The following is a 20,823-nucleotide window of genomic DNA, read 5'->3' on the forward strand; positions in this document are numbered from 1 at the left end:
TTGCAGTGTTAAATTACCTTCCCTTCTCAAACTCCCCCCCCCCCCCAACTCCCAACTCCCAACTCCCCAATACCCCTACCCCCCCCCCCCCCCCCCCCCCCACCCATTGTCCAGTGCGCAGGCCTTTCCCATGCCGTCTACCTTGGTCATCTTTAGCGAGAGGGGTGGGTCCCTTCTCCACTCAGGAGGTTGGCGCTGCAGGGCTCGTGAGCCTCAATAGGCGGAGATATTTGGGACAGGTAAGTTCCCTGAATTCGGTGATCAGCAGCGAGTGGAATGGTTGCCAAAGGTCGTTAAATTGCTCTATATCTCCCGCCACTGAGTGATAATTTCTCCATGCCTAATACATGCCATAATCTATGTAGCCAGCCCGTGAGAGAGGGTATCGTGGTAGTGCGCCAATGTAGTAATATGTTCTGAACTGCTGAACCCAGTGCGATAGCTATCTGTCTGCCCCTACGTGATCTAATGGGATACATCAACCCATTCGGGAGCCCCAACAGGGTATATGCGGGGAAGCGTGGCAGTTCTATGTCAAAATGGGAATCAATTTCGTCTAACACTTCTTTCCAGTAGGGCTCTAGAAGCGGACAGTCCCATAGAATGTGTGTCAGTGTGCTCCGGTGCCCACACCCTCTCCAACAGGTGTCATCCTTACTGCGGTCCATTTCATGGACCCGTTCTGGCGTATAGTACCAGTAGGTAGAGACCTTAGTCAGTGTGTCAGTGAGGCCCACGTGGTACGCTGAGTGTCTCGCCCTGTAGGATATCTGTTCCCATTCCTTGTGGCTCAGAGTCCTGCCCAGTTCCCTTTCCCAGCGCTCTCTTCCCGGGTTGTAAAGGTGTGAGGAAAGTGGTTGCAGTAGCTTATAGAGATCTGTGACCAATTTCGAGTCCGACTTTCGCGTCAGAAGCCATTTCTCATATGGGAGGAGTTGTCTACGGCCGATTCCCGTACCTGTGGGTGTGTAGTGCCCAGTGGCGAGCCTGCATATAGCGGAGTCTTTCAGATTCAGGGAATGAGAATTCCTGTCGAAAGTGCGGGAAGGGGATAACGCCTTCTGGGCCATACATATGATACAGGGCTCGACACCCGGCCGCCCGCCAGTGGGTAAAGGCCCCCTTTTCCATCCCCGGCATAAAGTCTGGGTTGTCCACCAACGGTGTAAGTGGTGACGGGAATGTAGTGAGATTGTGTGTGAGGTTGGTGGCGTCCCAGACCCGCAGTGGTACTCTGGTGACAAAGGAGGCATACAGATTCGCGGGCGCAGGTGAGGCCGGCGCAGGAACGGGACTTCCTGCAGAGGTCGGCCCGCCACTGCCTGATCCTGGAAGAGCCAGTGCTTATCTGATTCCCACCTGCTCCATTCTACCAGATAGCGCAACTGTGCCGCTTGAAAATACTTGCGAAGGTCCGGTATGCCTAGCCCTCCTGCCTCTGGGGCTAGCATGGAGAGAGCCCTGCGCATTCTGGGCTTCTTACCTTGCCAGATAAAGCGCGAGAGGTCTGTCTGTAGCTGTGGGATCCACCCGACCGGCGGCTGGAGCGGCAAGGCCCGGAACAGGTAAAGAACCTGGGGCAGGATCGTCATTTTGACAGCAGCTATTCTGCCTAACCAGGAAAGAGTGCCGCGATTCCACCGCCCTAGCTCCTCTCGAATCTTCTTGCCTAGTGCGGTGTAGTTGGCCGTCACTATGGCCGGCAAGGTGGGAGCCAGATGGATCCCCAGGTAAGGCACCAGCTCCGACGACCAGAGCATGGGGAATTGGCCTTGTAGGTGAGTTCTGGTGGCTGGCGCAAGAGATGTCCAGAGCCACAGATTTCCCCATATTCATTTTAAAACCCGCGACAGCACCAAAGGAGTCCAGCTCTTCGATGCAAGCCGGCAGGGCCGTCCGGGGCTCGTCTAGCGGTAGTATGATGTCATCCGCGTAGAGGCTTATGGTATGCGTAAAGCCCCTGAACCGCACCCCCGTCGCCGCCGGATTGTTACGCACCCGTTGGGCGAACGGTTCCATATAAAGGGCGAAGAGCAGTGGCGAGAGCGGGCATCCCTGCCTGGTACCTCTCTCGATGTTAAAGCTCTGTGAATTATAACCATTCACTCGCACCACCGCAGTCGGTAATCTGTAGCAATTAAGGATCATGGAGCGGAACTTGTCTCCTATGCCTGCTTTCATCAAGACCTGTTCGAGATAAGGCCAGTGTACCCGGTCAAACGCCTTCTCGGCGTCCACCGCCAGCATCATTCTCTCTCCAGGAATCCGGGAGGCCTTCTCGAAGAGGTGAACGATCCTCTTGGTGTTGTCTACCGTCTGTCTCCCTGGAACAAATCCCGCCTGGTCCGGATCTATAAGTCCCGGTAGGTGGGGGGCTAATCGGGCCGCAAGGATCCCTGTGTACAGTTTTAAATCCATATTCAAGAGGGATATCGGCCTGTAAGAGCCACAGTGCCTCTGATCCTTCCCGGGTTTGGGGATAACCGTGAGTGAGGCTCGCAAGAGGTCAGGTGGAATGGCCCCCGGAGCAACAAACGAGTTAAAAAGGCGCGGAGGATCGGGGCCAATGTCGTGCAGAACGTTTTATAAAAAAGCGAGGTATACCCGTCCGGTCCCGGTGCCTTGCCATGCTTGAGTCTGGCAATGGCGGAAATTACTTCCTCTGGTCGAATTTCCCTATCTAGGTGCTCTGCCTGCGAGGGGTCTAGGGAGGGCAGGGTGACCGAGTCCAAGTATGTGGGCGTCGCAGTGTCATCCGGCGGGTCTCCAGCATATAAATCCGCGTAAAATCGGTGGAACGTTTCAGCTATTTGGGCGTCTTCCGTCACTACCGTCCCTGTGGAGTCAGAGATCTCTTTCACTAGCTGACTCTGATGCGCCACTCGGAGCCTATTAGCCAGCAGTCTGCCACAGCGGTCCCCTCCGGTGTAGTATGCATGGCGTAGGCGAAGCGCAGCGTACTCCGCACGGTCCAAATCTAGGGCCGCCAGGAGTTTCCTCGCCTCCTTAAGCTGCCTCCATATCCTGGGGGCCCCTGTCCTGCGGTGCATCTGTTCGAGCTCGCGGACCCTCTGGGTGAGTTCATCCCTCTTGGTCTGTCTTTCTTTATTGTCAGCAGAGGAGATTGCCAAGAATTCCCCCCTAAGGACTGCCTTCAAAGCTACCCACTGCGTTGCCAGGGTGGTGTCCGGGTTGTCATTGTGGGACAAATACTCTCGGATCGCTCCCTCGATGTGGTCAACCACTACCTTTCTGTGTAGCAAGGTGTTGCGGAGGCGCCATGTTCTGGGAGGACCAGCCACCGGCGGTAGACACAAAGTGGCGGAGACCGGGGCATGGTCCGATAAGGACAGCACTCCCATGTCCGACGCCGAGGCCAAAGCCCGTACCGGAGCTGTGACCAGGAGAAGATCCAGCCTCGCGTACGTCTTGTGGGCATGGGAGTAGTACGAATACCCCCGGTCAGTGGGATGCATGTGTCGCCAGAGGTCATGTAGGTCTACTTCCGACAACTGCGCCTTACACCCGGCTGAGAACTGCCCGACCTGCGGAGAACGTTGCGCGGATCTATCCATGGCCGAGTCAAAGACCATGTTAAAGTCTCCTCCGATAATAACATGCCTATCCTGCGAAGCAGTAACGTCTACGAGCGCTGATTGTAAAAAGCGTTCTTGCTGTTCATTAGGACTATACAAGGATCCAACTGTAAAAATGATACCTCCAATCCTAACCCGGTATGCTAACAGCCGGCCTTTGTGTTCTGCGTGTTTGTGAAGGGTTTCCCCCTTAAAGTGTCTGGCCACCAGAATTGCAACCCCCGCTGTCTTAGTGGTGCTGGAAGAGAAGAACTGTGTCGGGAATTTATGTGAGCGCAGTCTGTGAGTGTCTCGTGAGAGCAGATGTGTCTCTTGAAGGAGACAGACATCAGCTTGAGAGCTCTCCAGAAGAGACAATACTGCCCGTCTTTTCACCGGGTTGTTGAGGCCCCTAACATTAAGGGTCACTACCTTAAAAGTGCCAGGAGGCATAGGAGAAGGTGTAAAAGAAAGCGTAATTTCCCCGCCCGACTAAGGCAAGGTATATGAATGCTGTCAAAGTGGCTAGGGCCCGCATAGTGCACTGCTGACAGACCCACCCCCCCTTCCAACTCCCCAACCCCTACCCAAAACTCCCCATCCCCACCCCTCCAACCCTCTCCCCCAATCCAACCCTGAAACTGTCCCAACACCCCCCTTCCCCCATCCCATCCCGCCAACTGTTCCCAGAACCCCATTGTCCCAGTCCAGTCCTCACCGGACAAGTCTGTGGAAAGTTACTTAAGTGGATGTCCAGCCACTACACACCCTCCCGCCGCCCCCCCTCCCCCGGGCCCCCGAACCTGCAATATTGATGAAGCTGTGTCGCTCTCCCCCCGGAGTTCTCTCAGGCTGTCAACGTCATATCACCAGGCACCGTGTGTCCCTGGCCACCTCCCGCACCGCGTTGTCCATTTCCGCTCGGATAGTGGGTGAGTCTGGTCGTGCGGAAGATGTAGAGGACCGCCGTCCAGGGACTGTCTGCCAGCCATCTCTGGTAATGCGTCTTCGGCGCGGCGCGGTGTGGGCGCATCTTCGTCGGTCGCGGTGATTCCCAGCACTCCGCAGGTATCCTGGAGGGAGCGAAGCTGGTGTAGAGTCCCGTTCCACCGGAAGATGAGGCGGAAAGGGTGGCCCCAGGAGTACTGCGTTTCGTGTTCTCGCAGGAAATCAGTTGCTATTTTGAAGGCTCTGCGTTTCTGCAATGTGATTGCCGATAGGTCCTGAAAAAGGGCCACCTGGTGCCCCCGGAAACGCATGGATGGCTTCTTTCGCGCTTCACGGAGGATCCGCTCTTTCAAAGGGAAGTCCGGCAGGAAGGCTAGGATATCGGGGGTGACGCCGAGGTCCGACGTGCCAGGCCCACTCTATGTGCCCTGTCAATCCTGATGGGGAAATCGACCGGCTCACCCAGTATCTCCCTGAACAAGTCTCTCAGGTACCCAGCCACGTCCTCACCCTCTTCTCTGGACGGAATTCCCCGGACACGAATGTTGTTTCTCCGGGACCGGTTCTCAAGGTCCTCATTGTGCGCCTGAAGAAAAAGTTGTTGATCCCTTAGTCGTATCACTTCCTGCTGCAGCTGTGCGATCTCCTCGTCCCGAGTGTGCCCTGCCTCCTCCACCGTAGTTACCCTCTCACCAAGACCATCGACCTCTCTCCGCACTTCCCGAACTTCTCCGGCCACTTCCTGCTTCAGCGCGTGGAAATCTTCTCTAAGGGAACTGAAAAGTGACTCCAGGAACGATCTGGTGACCGGGGGTTCCCCTCCGCTCGCCCCCTGGGAGCTGCTCGAGTGGCCCGGGGAGTGCTGTCCCCTATCTTGCTTCGCGGAGCCTCTGCCCAGCATCTCCGGCAATGTCCGATCTCCCTTCTTGCCCCCTCTGTTGCTAGCCATTCTAGTAGCGGGTGTCTCACACCAGGTGGCTAATCGCGACGTTGGTCAGCCGCGTTGGTCAGCACAGTTCCGAGACCACCAACGAGCCAGGGGAAGCCCAGCTCCACCGCCACACACTCAGAGGACCCAGCGAACCGCTCACCTCCAGCTCCAGGCCTTCTGTGTCCTCCTGAGCCCCAGATGTGGGAACGTGGCCGGCGCCAGCACCAGGGTGGCCGCAATAGGAGTCCCCCCGCCGTCTTTTCGACACGTGCCAATGTCGTCGTCTCTTCTGGCTCCTGGCCGCCACACCATCACCTCCAACGCTTATCACGTGCCGCATCAGGGCCGTTAGCACAGCCGGTCAATCTGCACCACGCTCACCTTTCACCATGCTCCCTCAGCCGAATGTGAAGGGGCCCGGGCCACCCCCGGGTAGTCCGCTGTGGTGATCGGCCGTCCCCAGGCCAGTTGGTGAGGGGCGGAGGACGTTCGGTGGCGCACCGACGCCGAGCCCAAGGCCTGTCCGCCCTCAGTAGTCCGGCATGTTGCAGCTGCACGCCCTCTCAGACACTCCTCGCGGGGTTCGCTGCCTTCCCGCTCTGGCGCCGAGGCCGTTCTGCTGGTAGGCCCTTCCTCCGTCTTGTGCGCTGGCCCAGCGCTGATTCTCGCACCCGGGCCGGCCGCTACCCGCTCTCTGCCATCCGTACCCCTCAGAGTCTACTGGGCAGGCGGCCGTGGCACGTTCTTGCCATAGGGTGATCCGCCCCCGCTCCGGGCCTCAATCACCGTTGCCCGCTAACTCGCGGCCTCACCCGGCGCCACCGCCATCTTCAGCTGCTCTCCCGGGGTTTCGGCACTGCGGTCAGGGTCGTCTGCGGCGTCGGGCGCCTCCACACCCCCTCCGGTGAGCCGCGGCAAGCAGAGGGGGACCCGCAGAGCAAAGCCGGGGGTCGACTTATAGGCCTCAGACTTGCGTAGTGGATCACGCCGGGGCCCCCGTTCCGGCCCCGCCGCTCCCGGGCACCGGCCGCTCCAAAACTCTAGGTCTCGCTGGGCATCCGGGCAAGGCTCGGCCCTCGATGCTAGGCGTGCTGCACCGCTCCGAGACGTCTCCGGTCTAGTGCCACAGCTCCGGGGCTCTCACTGCCTCCGGTTCCGGCCTTCTCACTGCGCAGTCACCTCCCCCGGTCACACTCCCGAGGCCCCGCTGCTGCAACTACGGGGTCCGTCGACGCTCTGGACAGTGTCGCTGGGTGCTCCCCACCGTCCGTCGACTATCTCCAGCGATGTGGGGGAGATCAGCAGATATTAGGGGTCTAGGGGCCCAGGCTTACAGGAGCTCGCGGAGAGTGCGACCGCTCACCCAGCCATCTTGGCCACGCCCCCCTACATTTTATTTTTAAAGCAATCGCCAGTCTTGCTTTCATACTTCTTCTTGGTCTTGCATATAATCATGGAGGAATCTGACAGATTATACGTGGCTTAAATGTATTACATTTTGCGAACATGTGTACACATTTCTTTACCGGAAGCGCTGTAAGTAATGCAAGCTGCGCTCACAGCTCACCCTATTTCCGCTGAGCACTCAACCTAATAGTAAAGGATTTTGCATTAATGAATGCTATGTATAAGTTTTCACAACTTATACAAGTGGAAATACATCTTGACTTGGTGGCAGACAATCCTCCTGCACCAATTCATACGCTGGTACTGTAAACTGGCAGCCAAAGGGTTTTGTGCTGCAGTGAGTTAGGCCTTCTTGTCCAGTGGACAAAATAAACATGAAACCTTCTTGCCTTTTGACCTCAAGCAAAATGTCCTCGGTGTCGGGCGACAGGAATCCCACACCCCTGTGCAGTCACATATTGGCCCTAAACAAGCTTGCAAACTGTGTTCACATGTGAATTATGGAAAAATTATGGCAGTGTGATAGATCATCATTATGGAAAACTGCAAAGCCTGCTAGTTGGTCAATTATGGAAGCTTTCAACATGTTGTGATGGGCATTCAGAAAACTTTAAAGTGCTATTTGGGTCAACCTTGGAAAGTCTGTATATTGATACCATAATGTAAATGCGATAAGTATTCTAATTCGTGCATTATGAAACCCCACACTTTGAAAGTTGCAGCAACATTAGTTTATGGTGCCAACGCTTGCCAATGTGGTGCCTCGTAATCTCATGACTAAACTGTTAAATTTGGAACCTGCGGTTCTTTACACACATTTTCCGAAAATGTATTGGAGAGACTCCCAAACCTTTTTGAAACATTTCAATCGTAATGTTTTTATTTATTTATTTATTTATTTATTCAAAGTTTTATATAGTGCGAACAAGATCTTTACAGATATCAGAGCGCTTCACAGGGGGGGAGTGGGCAACAGGAGGGTGACTAGACATAATAATTTTAAAATGTTGCTGACAAAATGTAATTTTAACAGCATAATTTATGGACATTTCCACAGAAATGTTTTAGGTGAGACCCCACGCTGTCCTATGTCATGTGTTTAAAAAAAAAAAGTAATATAGTTATAAGATTTTTCCAGAGTTACTGATCAAATGTCCTTGAAAACGAACCTTTCTACTGGCAAGCAAATGTTGCTCAATTCTCACCAAAGGTTGGGAGACCCATGTTTTAGGAAAACATCCAAATGCACTTGAAAACAGAGGTTTTGATAGTCACTGAAAATTCCTCCCTAATGAGCTGTGCTTAATTTGTAAAAGAATGAGTACTGTTTCCCAAAACTCGGCTCAAAAGCACATGACCGGTGCAATTAAATGTCGATACACCAAATATCAAAATTTGTTAGTTTTATATCCACCTCGTGATTCTTTACTCCAATACCAGACACTCCCTGCACCTTTAGTTCACTCTTGCAGGTTCCTGCTTTCTTCCTCTTTTTTTTTTTCTCCGTCTTTACGCTTTGTGTGTTTTTCCTTCTCTTCCTCTCGGTAAATGTCTAATAAGGCAAAATAAGTTCCATTCCCCAAAAATAAGTGTTGATGGCTCCTGCTGGTAACCACCGGCTAAAATTAGGCACTGCTTTGAGTTACCTTATATTTCTGACTCAAATCGCTCTGAAGCCGGCCTTACTCCCTATCTCCCTTGAATGCGAAAACATCCGGGGCAGCTCCTCTGCAATGGCAGAGGAGCCTCACCCCACTGGCTCAGAGCCAGCACCGGAAAAAAAAAACCAATATACCATCATTGTTTTATTTTTCAGCTGCTGACTCCTAGCCAGCGCTGTAGGGAGGGGCGGGGTCAGGGCCATGGGTGGAATGGTTGGTGCAACGGTGCACATGGGTGTTGGCAGGTCAACTTAGGCCGGCAAAACTGACATGCGCACTTACATTTCTACAACCTGGCTGCGTTGCACAGCCGAGTTGGTAAAACAGCACAGCCTCTCTCTCCTCTCTTACTCAGGCCAATCCCTGCGCTGCTCCCATAGAATGAGAGCAGGGCGGGGATTGCACAGGGAGTCTGTGGTGCTGTCCCAGGGGCTACTGGGACCAGGAAGACCAAGGCACGAAACGGGAGGCAGCCGGCAGCTTCAGGTAAGTCTTGTTTTCAAACTATTATTATTAAATCCCCACCCGCTACCCTTCCCGCGCCTCTCCGCCCGCCCCATCACTGTTTGTTTGTGGCTGCCGCCACTTCAAAACACACTGGCAAGGCATACAAACATGAGCAGCAGGCATCACAGCTTCCAACTGATGGAATTCCAATGTTCAGCTTCATAGTCCTCTCTTTCCCACTAACTCAAAGAATTGAATCCTGCAGAGAGAGTAAGATGAAGGAACAGTGGGGTGAGAGTGATCTTTTAACTTGCTGGCCTCCTTCCTACTGCAGACTGTGGAGCCCTGGAAGGAAATTGGGTGCAGAGATGGATACTCTTCAAACAGGAGATTGGTCAGCGGGCTGCTTATCACTTGTTCATCAGTTCGACGGAATTTAATTCTGATCCTCTTTAGTGGCATGTTTGCTGCGTCACGCGTTGTTTATGGTGCTCTATGGCCTCGGGTAATGTATTTGCTGCGATGCAACACACCCATTAATGAGGTTCTGTGACCTCTGCATCAATGAGATTTTGAGACTGTTTACTAATGCTTTGCTATGCCGTGCTGCTGCACAGCCGCGGGTAATGAGGTGTTTTTTTCTCTCCAGGTGAGGATGGGAAACCTGAACTTTAAGCTCGGCTCTGTGAAATATGAAACAGAAGGACAGTCCAGCTTTCCCGCAGAGGCACAGATTGGGCTTGTTGTGGGAGCTGCCGTGGTGGTGTGTGTCGTCATCATCATCATCTTCATGTACAGGTAAGGGATTGCTTCCGCGGTCTCCACCGCACTCCTGTGGAGGTCTCCATGGGATCGGGATGTGGATACAGTGGATCCATGGGTGTTTGAGCTCTCCAGTTTCTGGTGCTAAATCCATTGCTTGAGGTTTCCGATGATGCCGTTGAAAGTGTTGTTGTTCCTTAAGAGGATGGTGCTGCATTCTAGTAGATGTTTAGTTTTCCGCTCTACCATCTGGGTTAGTTCATAGATTCTGGGGTCATTGTTGAATATAGTGCGTATCCTTTCTTTCGATCATCGAGGAGTATGTTGAAAAACACAATTCTTGGGATTTAACACGGCTTGTCTACTACTTTAGTGGAACCACATTGTAAACAGGGCTAAGGCTTTCCTGGGACAGCTATCTGAGGGTATTTCTAGTTTTTCTCCTTGATTCTTGAGGAGGGTGGAACATGTGGGGTTGCGCTACGGTTTGATCTGCAGTTTACAGTGGGGTTCCTTCTTGGTTCTTCTGACTCCTTTTTGGGGTTTGTGAATAATACATTCCCATTGGTCTTTGCCACTTGTAAATCCTGCCTGCTGTTCCTTCTTGATTGCAGCCTCAAGTGGTTCTTTGCTGCAGTTTTGTGAATTTGGAGACTATCTTTGGTTATGGATGGTTCCAGATTCCACCAGGGTCTGCAAACATAAGAATCCTCTTTGTGCTGACTCACACTTCTAGTCATTAATGTTGAGTTCCTCCTTGGTTGGGTCCGTGGTTCCTGCCTGAGAGGATTCTAATGCGGGCTGTGCTGTTCCTGCTTCACAGTAGCTTGATGTTGCTCTTGCTGAAGGTCACTGATTCTGGCGTTCATCTTTGTATTTTGATGCATGTGGATTTCTCTGGGATTTGTGAATGTGACAAGCCATGGTATTTGCTGGATTTGTAATTGAGGGGTTAATTCTTAGTTCTGAACATGGAAGCTTCTGCTCGAGTATGTGCAAAAGAAAGGGACGGTGCACCAGGATGAAGTCAAAGGATTCCGTATATATTCCAAAATAGATTCTTTATTTAGTTTTCAAATAAAAACAAAGACATCGGCCAACGCGTTTCGTTCCAGATGGAACTTCATCAGGACTGAGAGATCTCAGTTTGTCTTTCCCAGTAAAGCTTCCAGATGGCTGTGCCACCGGTTCTTTCTTTAGTTCCAAAACCTCTTATTTCGTGCCTCTTATGTCTGTGGTGGATCCTACGGTCATTAATTTACATCACACCCTGTTTATACAATGTTTTTTTCATTGAACGCTTACATCGCTGGGGATTTTCTTTTTTGTAAAGAGCACTCGATATCTCTATTTTCAATGTTCGCGGTAGGCGCTGCTTTCAGTCCTCGCATTTGAGGTTTTTCACTCGTGTTTTTCTAAGTTCATAATGTGTTTTCTGGCTGCATGTCGACTTCCAGGATACCTTTTTCAATCGGCTTCTGCTTGAGTATGTGAATGGCATGCATTTTCCTGAAAGTAGCTTCAGGTGGTTCTTGCTGTGGTGTGTGATTGTGGAGTTCAGTTTTGGCTGTGGATTCCTGCAGCTTCCCCATGGGTGTCCAGGTTTGGGATTCATCATTATTTTTCCCTTATAATTCTTGCTAAGCAAATCCTACCTCTTAGTTCAGACCATCTTGATTTCTGCTGGAGTTTTTCATATGGGACTCCTCTTTGGTTTTGGCTGTGGCTTGCGGTACAGTTTGTTGCTTCTGCCTGTGGCCCCTGCCTACAGGAATTGTATGTGTTTGGTTGCCTCCTGGCTCTGACCCTCTTGTTTCTACTGGAGTTTGTGAACGTGGGCTTTCTCCTCAGTTCTATGTTTCTTTGGTGTAACTTAGAGCAGTCAAATGTGATATTCTCGTTGGCTTTGGAGAGTGCTTCAGATCTTGGTGGCTCTGGTGAAAGTCTTGTTCCTCTAGTGTCTGATTCTATATGATTGGTTTACTGTTCCAGGAGGAAGAGTAAGCAGGCCATGCGGGACTACAAAAAGGTTCTGGTCCAGCTGGAGAACCTGGAGATCAGCGTGGGAGATCAGTGCCGGAAGGAGTTCACTGGTGAGTAACATTAGGATGACAGAGTGCTTGGGGTGTAGCATGCTTTTTCTTAGTATTTTCCACCCCAATTTTCTTTTTTTCTACCATTGACTTGATTCCGCTAGACTTTTTCCCACCATTAAGTGTGTTTGCCTTTGTCCCCGTGTCAGATCTAATGACCGAGATGATGGACCGCACGAGTGACCTGGAGGGCACAGGGATACCATTCTTGGACTACAAGACATATATTGAACGGATCTTCTTTCCGGGACACACCGGGTCTCCACTGAGGAGAAACCTAGATGTACCAGAGTCACGAAGGTCAACGATGGAGCAGGGACTGAATCAACTCTCCAACCTGCTTAACAATAAACTCTTTCTCACCAAGGTGAGTGGACTTGTCACTAAGAGACAGGAGAGCAAAGGCACTCTTTATTGTGAGTTGCAAGGAATCAAAATCATCCACATGAATGCCAAGTGGGGGAGGTAAGCTCTTTTTCAACAAGGTGAAAGGAATGCGGGTAGGAGCTCACAAGTGTGAAGCTTAAGGTAGTTAGCATGGGGTTAGGCCATAGATGGCTGGGAGAGAAGGTGGTCTCCACCAAGCCTGGTGAATAAAGAAGAGAGCATCATGAGTAGTCCAAGGGAGAAATAGGACCTCCCCAAGGCTTGAGACCTATAGTTGGTCTGAAGGAAGAGTTGTCTTTATCGGGTGGAATGGCATAGATCGAAAATGGGAGAAGCTACTCCTGTTCAGATTTTAACTGTCGGGGTAGGAAGTGAAGCTCATTCTCAGCAAGGTGAGACAAGATTAAGTTGTCAGAAAATGAGAAGGGGCTTAACCTGAACAAAGGGAGTAGACCATCAGTAGTAAAGAAGTAACACTTGCCCTAACCAAAGTGAGAGATGCATAAGGGGCTAGAGGGGGAGAACTTCCCCTCATGGCAGGAATATAGGAAGTCAAAAGTGGGGCCAATGAAGAAGTATGTGAGGGGGTGGTGGGAGGTAGCGGAAATCAGCCTCACCAATTTGAGAGTGCTATAAGTGGTGAAAGAGGCAGAAGCTGACTTTCACAAGGTGAAAGGATCATAGAAGATTGGATCAGTGGCCATAGCTTGCCCTCATCAAAGAGGTAGAGTGGCAGGTTGTCAAGGGAATGTTCTTACCAAAGAAGGAACAACTAGAGGGTCTTCCTTACCAATGGCATTGTCTAAACTAGAATTTTGCTCACTTGGGAGAAGGGGCCACAGCAGAGCTAGGAGAGGAGTTGTCCTGATCCCGGGTGCTAAAAATCCCAATAACCAGACTGTCATTTTCAAGGCGGTTTCTTCTTTCTTCAGCTCATAGGCACACTTGAGGAGCAGCAGTCCTTCTCACAGCGAGACCGCTGCCACGTGGCCTCGCTTCTGACGCTGGCTCTGCACGGAAAACTGGAATACCTCACAGAGATCATGACGAGTCTTCTGGCTTCTCTGGCTGAACAATATGTGGTGAAGAACCCCAAGCTTATGTTGCGCAGGTAAGTGGGCAAAGTTACCAACAGTGCCAGCACAGTAGCCTTTAAGAGTGTCCTGGGGCACTGGAGGTGGGGTGGAGAGGGGCTGTGGCTAGATGGGGCAGCGAGAGGACTGGTGGTTGTTTTTGTTTACTAACTGGATACGTGAAGGAAGTTAAAGAGTTCAAAAGATCCTAAACTCATGAACCCAGTCCCCAATACCAAATGAGGACGTGTAAGTGAAGCCAAGCACAAGCATCTCCCAGACTTGATATAGGAAACACAAACCAACCTTGGGAATAAAGGAAATGCTCAACAAGGAAACACGAAATGCCTCACGGTCAGTCTAGGCTAAATTGACAAGTGCCCATTAATGCCAAAAAAGTTGTTACTTACAACTAGAAAGAATGTGGATTACTTGGGGAACTTAGAAGTAGTTTGCAGCCCCAGGCTCTGCCTTCACTCATGGTTATAATTTAACAAATAGGCCTGCATCCTTGAATGGCCCAGTTGTGGCCTGGCTTTTCTGATGCTATTGTGGTACCCACTGCTCCAGGTTCTTGTGCACTGGGGTGCCATGCGGGCTTATCAGACTAGTAAGCTTTGAATAAATTATAAGCTGGCTCACTAGATTGCTATTTTGGGTTGGAAAGAGGACTTCCAGTATTCCCAAACACCCCTGCAGCATAGCAGAGGAGGTCCATGTGCCTGGGTCATACCAAGAAGACAGAGGCAGTCTATTGTGGAATGTGGAGGAAGTAGTGTCAGTGGGATGGAGATTCTTGGGTAGAGAGGGCAGGATGCCCACCAGACAAGGTCACAGCTCTAGATGGTTCAATGTAGTTACAGAAATTGGGAAATCTGCTCTGTTGCTTCATGAGCCAGTCAACACTCAGCAGATTCCATGGTTAGCTGCGTGTGGGGCAATGCCTTCCTTTCATTGGGCGGGTCGAGTGCCAACCAGACAGTCTCCAGACGGGCATCTGTTCAGCCCATCACTCCAGTTTGGTCCCAGCTATAGGAGAACAGGCAGCAGATCGCTCTATCACATGGGAAGCATGTGTGAGGTCCAGGCAGGTTCCTCAGCATTTTGAGACTCACTATTTTTACTGTCCACGGCAGCTGGGCGGAAAGGAGTTTTGTTTTAAAATGTGTGGCCAGCCATTTCAGGAAAGGGTATATTGAATGCTCTCTTTTTGGACCAGACATCTTGAAAACACACCGGAAGATGGCAGTGGCTTCTGGTGGATGTAAGGGAAGCTATGTCCACAGGCCTGACCACTAGTGAGAAGTGACAGTACTAAACTCTGGGAATCTCACAAACCCAGATCTCACGCCTCAATTATCACTTTCTTAACATACACTCTGGTGAAGGAAACACTCTTTCTCAGGGAGACTTACCCGTCGTATACTCGGTTAGACCCCACATCAAAGAAACAGTAAAAATATGTTCGAGGCATATGAGCTGCAGATCGTATACTGTGCATTAGATCGCCACCTGGTGTTGGGCTCGGATGATTGCAGGTTGTTGTCTTCTTGGAAGAAGTCTTTGTAGTCTCGAGATAGGTGACTCCTCCCTTGGACAATACTGCGCATGGTCATCGACTCCATCCTCAGATTGTTTTTTCCGCCACTGGGTTCGGATGAAGTTTTTCCGCTCCAGCTAGAAAAGACTTACCAGCAACTTCGAAGCGAAACAACTTTATAAAAACATCATCGACCTCGAATAAACTACTTTCGACATCAACTACATTCCGGTGCGTTGATGCGGGCTGTTGGGCCTATCGGCGCCGTACGGCCTACGCCTCATGGACAGAACTCCATTCAAGAGATGCCCGGTATGTCGAGCAAAGTTCCCTCATAGCGACCATCACGAGGTCTGCAACCGCTGTCTATCGCCGGAACACGATGAGCCGACTTGCACAGCTTGTGATCGGAGGGCCCGTCGACACGAGATGAGGAGATCAGCACCAGGAGGCCATCTTTGAGGAGTAGATCGGCGAAGAAGACGTCTCCGAGGGCGAAGATCCACTCAAAGACATCTCCGAGGACGAGGCTCCACTCGTCGCCGAGGAAGACTCGCCTGATCTCCAGATCATATCGGGGGCAGATGACTCAGACAACTCTATTCCATCTCGACAACCCGTGAGTACCCCTGCCCCTGCACAACAGACACTACCCAAACAAAAGGCAACGGTCAGCACTCCGCCCATGGGGCCCAGTCGAGGCCGAAATATCCCCTCAAACGCCCCGCCCTCGGGCTCGGCTCAGAGGAAAACATCCACGCCTTCCGGTGCCTCGGCACCAACAAAACCACATGTGCCAATTCCACCTCTTCCATTGGCACCGAAGCACACACATCCTTCGGCACCGAAGGATTCCTCGACACCTAAGCCAAAACGCCCTTCGGTGCCCAAAGAAAAAGAGCCTTCGGCACCCAAACCAAAAGAGGCATCGGTGCCGAAGCCGAAGACTGTACCGGATCCAAAAAGAGCTCCGACTCCAAAGCCTTCTGGTTCCAAAAATAAAGATGGGAAGCCAGAGTCCGATGCCGCAAGGCCAACGAGACCTGTCTCCACTCCAACCTCGGTACCAAAGACTCCTACTAAGCCGAAACCACCTTCGGCACCGAAAACTTTGCCACAGGACTCAATAACGCCTCCTCCAGCAAAACACACGAAACAACCCCTATCGGCACCGAAAAAATCGACGCCAAAGAAGGTTGTAGAGGGGGAAGAACTGTTTACACCAGATCCTAAACAAAATAAAGTCTATATCAATCCAAAGACTGGACATGTAGAGGCTATTCCTTATAAGAAGAGACCAGCAGACACACCACTTCTACCTGTGGTTCCTGCCAAAAAGAAGGACTGTGCAACTTCTCCAATGCAGCCTTCCTCTCCTTTACCTTCTTCCTCTCCTTTACCTTCTTCCTCTCCTATCCCTCCTTACATTGAACCTACAGTTTCTCCTGTTCAATCTCCTGCATCATCACACCACACTGACGAGGAGTATGATCTAGGTGGGGGGGAACGACATACCAGAGCCACAGGAATACCCTTTAGATGAAGATGTCAATCCAGAATATCCTAAAGAGGATGACATGTATGGCTTCCCACCACACAATGTACCCAACATTCCTGATCCTCAGTCCTACCCAACAAAACCTTCCCCTCCAGAGGATAGTATTGAGTTTAATCATTTATTGAATAGGGCAGCACTTTACCACGGGGTTTCAATGCACTCTGATGCCATTGAGGAGGATTTTTTACTGGATACATTTGAGCAGTCACAAAGGTCAACGCAAATACTACCCATGATCAAAGGAGTCATTAAACATGCTCCAGAAATATTTAAAGACCCGGTACGCTGTAGGGTACTAAACCCAAGAATAGAAAAGAAATACAGACCAGCACCATCTGATCCAGTCTATATTAGAGGACATCTGCCACTAGACTCCTTAGTAGTGTCTAATGCAAGAAAAAGAGCTAATTCCCAGACCTCTGGTGACACGCCCCTGCCTGACAGAATCTAAAGTTATTGACGCGTCAGGGAAACGGATTGCTGCGCAAGCAACAAACATATGGCGCATAGCAAACACACAAGCCCTGCTCTCACGCTACAACAGGGCACACTACGACCAACTAGAAAGATTAATGCAACACCTACCAGATCAATACAAAGATCAGGCAGCAGAGCTCATACAGGAAGGCAAGTTAATATCCAATGCCTCAATTAAATGTGCACTAGATGTAGCTGACACAGCATCCAGAGCAGTCAATACTAGTGTTATACTCAGCCGACATGCGTGGTTACGCATTTCAGGGTTTAAAACGGAGGTACAGACCACCATCTTGAACCAGCCCTTCAATCAAAACCAATTGTTCGGGCTGGAAGTAGGCAACACACTAGAAAAGATGAAAAAGGACACAGACACAGATAAGTCTATGGGTGCATTACAATCCATACAGACTAGAAGTTCTTTTCGCCGCTCCTTTTATAGAGGAGGCTCCAAGCAGACCGGCACAGATACAACGTCATCTTTTAAAACAAATACACAGACCTCGTCTAACAAGAGCTACTTCAGAGGAGGATACAGAGGAAATAATAACAAGGGAAGAGGTAGAGGTAATAACAACAACCGCTCCTCTTCCACTCCCAAACAGTGACTTCCCTCTGCCTCCCCCACAGCATTCCACTCCTGTGGGGGGCAGATTATCACTGTTCCTACCTGTCTGGAATTCCATCACAACAGACAGGTGGGTAAGACAAATTATCCAACATGGCTACTGCCTAGAACTCACAGCAACCCCCCCCAAACATACCGCCCAGGCAGCGTCCAATGTCCACAGACCATATTACTCTGCTTCAACAAGAAGTTCTATCATCACTTCTACAAAAGAATGCTATTCATGTAGTTCCTTTAGAGGAACAGGGAACAGGAGTCTACTCCTTGTACTTCCTAATTCCCAAGAAGGACGGGACACTAAGACCAATTCCTGACCTCAGGCCCCTCAACCATTACATACAGTCAGATCATTTCCACATGATCACTCTGCAGCAAGTACTCCCACTACTACAACAAGGCGATTTTCTTTCAACACTAGACCTAAAGGACGCCTACTTTCACATTCCTATACATCCTGCTCACAGGAAGTATCTAAGGTTTGTCATACAAGGACAGCACTATCAATTCAAAGTCCTTCCATTCGGGGTCACAACAGCACCACGAGTGTTCACAAAGTGCTTAGCAGTAGTAGCGGCACATCTCAGAAGACAGCAGATACATGTCTTCCCTTATCTAGACGACTGGCTCATAAAAGCAAAAACATACAGTCAATGTGTCCATCACACAAAGCACACAATTCAAACCTTGCACGACTTAGGGTTTACCATAAACTACACCAAGTCGCACCTAGAGCCTTCGCACCTTCATCAGTATCTAGGAGCTACCATAGACACATCTACAGCTCTAGCGTATCCCAATCCAGCCAGGATACAGAGCATTCAAACCTTAGTCTCCATTTTTCAACACCAGCAGTCTCTCCAAGCCAGAGTGTTCATGAGACTAATAGGCATGATGGCATCTTGCATCTTCATAGTTCCACATGCAAGACTGCAAATGTGCCCATTACAAGAATGTCTAGCACAACAGTGGAATCAGGCTCAAGGTCAACTAACAGACCTGGTGTTGGTGGACAGCCGTACATATCGCTCTCTGCAATGGTGGAACACCAAAAATTTGATAAAGGGACGGCCGTTCCTAGAGCCTGTTTCACAGATAGTGCTCACGACAGACGCATCCCTCACAGGATGGGGAGCCCATCTCTTACACTATACCACACAAGGCCAATGGAACAACCAACAAAAACTGTTCCATATCCACCATCTAGAGCTGCTAGCAATTTTCCTAGCACTCAAAACATTTCAAAGTGCAAGTCCAAAACAAAGCTGTCTTAATCCGGACGGACAATATGACAGCCATGTACTATATACAAAAACAGGGGGGACACACACTCTGCAACTGCCCCAGCTCGCACAGAACATTTGGAGATGGGCCATTCCTCAAAACATACACCTGACGGTAGAGCACCTTCCAGGAATTCACAATCAGATAGCAGATCTTTCGAGTCGACAGTCACAACATATTCACGAATGGGAGATAAATCCACAAGTTCAGCCATTCTTCCAAATGTGGGGGCATCCACAGATAGATCTGTTTGCCACCCACGAGAATACAAAATGCCCAACCTTCGCCGCCAGGTTTCCACACCCACGGTCGGAGGGGAATGCAGTATGGATGAACTGGTCAGGCAGATTTGCGTACGCTTTTCTGCCTCTCCCACTCATTCCACTAGTAGTGCGCAAACTCAGCCAACAGTCTCTCAAACTGATACTAGTAGCGCCCACATGGGCACGCCAGCCGTGGTTCACCACACTGCTGGATCTCTCACTAGTTCCACATAAAAAATTAAAGCTCACACCCTCCCTGTTAACACAGAACCATGGAGAAATAAGACACCCAGATCCAAGCCAACTGAATCTGGCTCCTGAAGTCTTAGTTTGGTTACTTAAACCTACCACCAGACTGTATGAACATAATTAAAGAAGTTAGAAAACCCACTACCAGAGTGTGTCATGCCGCTAAGTGGAAAAGATTTGCAATATATTGCAACAATAATCACATTGATCCACTGGATGTTTCCATCCAAAATATCATTTGCTACCTTCTACACCTACAAAGGTCCAATTTAGCTTATTCTTCCACACGCCTCCATCTGGCAGCAATAGCAGCCTATTTACAGAATAGACAACATCTATCTCTATTCAGAGTACCTGCAATCAAAGCTTTTATGGAAGGATTACAACGTATAATCCCACCTAGGTTCCCACCTGCTCCAGTATGGAACCTAAACGTGGGCCTTACAAGACTTATGGAACCCCCTTTCGAGCCTTTACAGAAGTGTGAATTACAGTTCCTAACATGGAAAACTGCTTTCCTTGTTGCCATCACCTCTCTCGAGGGAGTTAGCGAAATACAAGCATTCACAATACAAGAACCATTTTTTCAGATACATAATAACAAAGTGGTTCCTAGGCCTAATCCAAAATTCCTGTGAAATGTTATTACTCCTTTTCACCTTAACCAATCAGAGCTACCTGTGTTTTTTTAAAACCCGGACTCTGTTGCAGAAAGGGCTTTACACACCTTAGATGTTAGAAGAGCCCTGTTATACTACACAGATAGGACTAAAACTTTCAGAAAGAAAAAACAATTATCTGAACGACTGCCATCAACCATGCTGTCTCACGAGAGTCACGCAAAGAAGGTCCTCCCATCACTGAGATGGGGGAAGAATGGCACTTTGGGTGCAACATTTTGTCAGTCAGTCATCCTCTGAGGTCAAAGACCATGGGCACAAAAAACGAACAGGAGGCAACTTTTATGAGTCAAATAAAAAGTGAGAACTTTAATATAAATGTAAAAAAAACAAAAAACAGCTTTATACTTTTGCCATTACGCACGTATTGGAAGTATTAGATTTCAATCGTAATACATGATTTGGTATAAAATATTTACTGAGAATCTTTCTTCACATCAACCATCTGATCAGGGGTTCATATCCCCATCTCGATTGTTCACATCTTATCTGCTGGAGGATGAAAGGCTGCGTTGGCCAATTGGAACTGAAACCAGAGACTTTTAGGTTGACTTGGATGCCTACCATTTAAGTATCTTACCAGCTGGTTATTTTACCTCCCATGCCACTCCTCTCCTACGATGGGTCTTTCCGTCTTCCCCTATTGCATGTGATGCCTCCCATAGTTTCAGGATATACTGTATTTCCTGTGTATGGTTAGTAGGTCCTTCATTTTCCAAGTCAATGTGGCGGCATCGGTCTTTCTTGGCTTGGTGCGCACTCTGTTTCTTTGGTTGTATTTGACCATCTTGTATGGCACAGTTTGGGGTTCACTTGTAGTTCTTGGTGTCAGTTCTACTCTAGTTCCTAGGTTTCTGGCATAG

At 49.9% G+C, this 20,823-nt stretch overlaps 1 protein-coding gene across 1 annotated transcript in view; it reads left to right on the top strand.

The window, feature by feature from the left end:
* Nucleotides 1–20,823, top strand: part of PLXNB3 (plexin B3) — a 374,309-nt gene that overhangs the window by 330,953 nt on the left and 22,533 nt on the right. Inside the window, exons 23-26 of the mRNA XM_078664580.1 lie at nucleotides 9,619–9,767; nucleotides 11,724–11,824; nucleotides 11,974–12,191; nucleotides 13,144–13,322. Of these exons, the coding sequence (XP_078520706.1) occupies nucleotides 9,619–9,767; nucleotides 11,724–11,824; nucleotides 11,974–12,191; nucleotides 13,144–13,322 (647 nt within the window). The remainder of the gene's footprint in view (nucleotides 1–9,618; nucleotides 9,768–11,723; nucleotides 11,825–11,973; nucleotides 12,192–13,143; nucleotides 13,323–20,823) is intronic.

This window comes from Lissotriton helveticus, chromosome 10 (assembly GCF_964261635.1).
Source record: "Lissotriton helveticus chromosome 10, aLisHel1.1, whole genome shotgun sequence".
Lineage (NCBI taxonomy): Eukaryota > Metazoa > Chordata > Amphibia > Caudata > Salamandridae > Lissotriton > Lissotriton helveticus.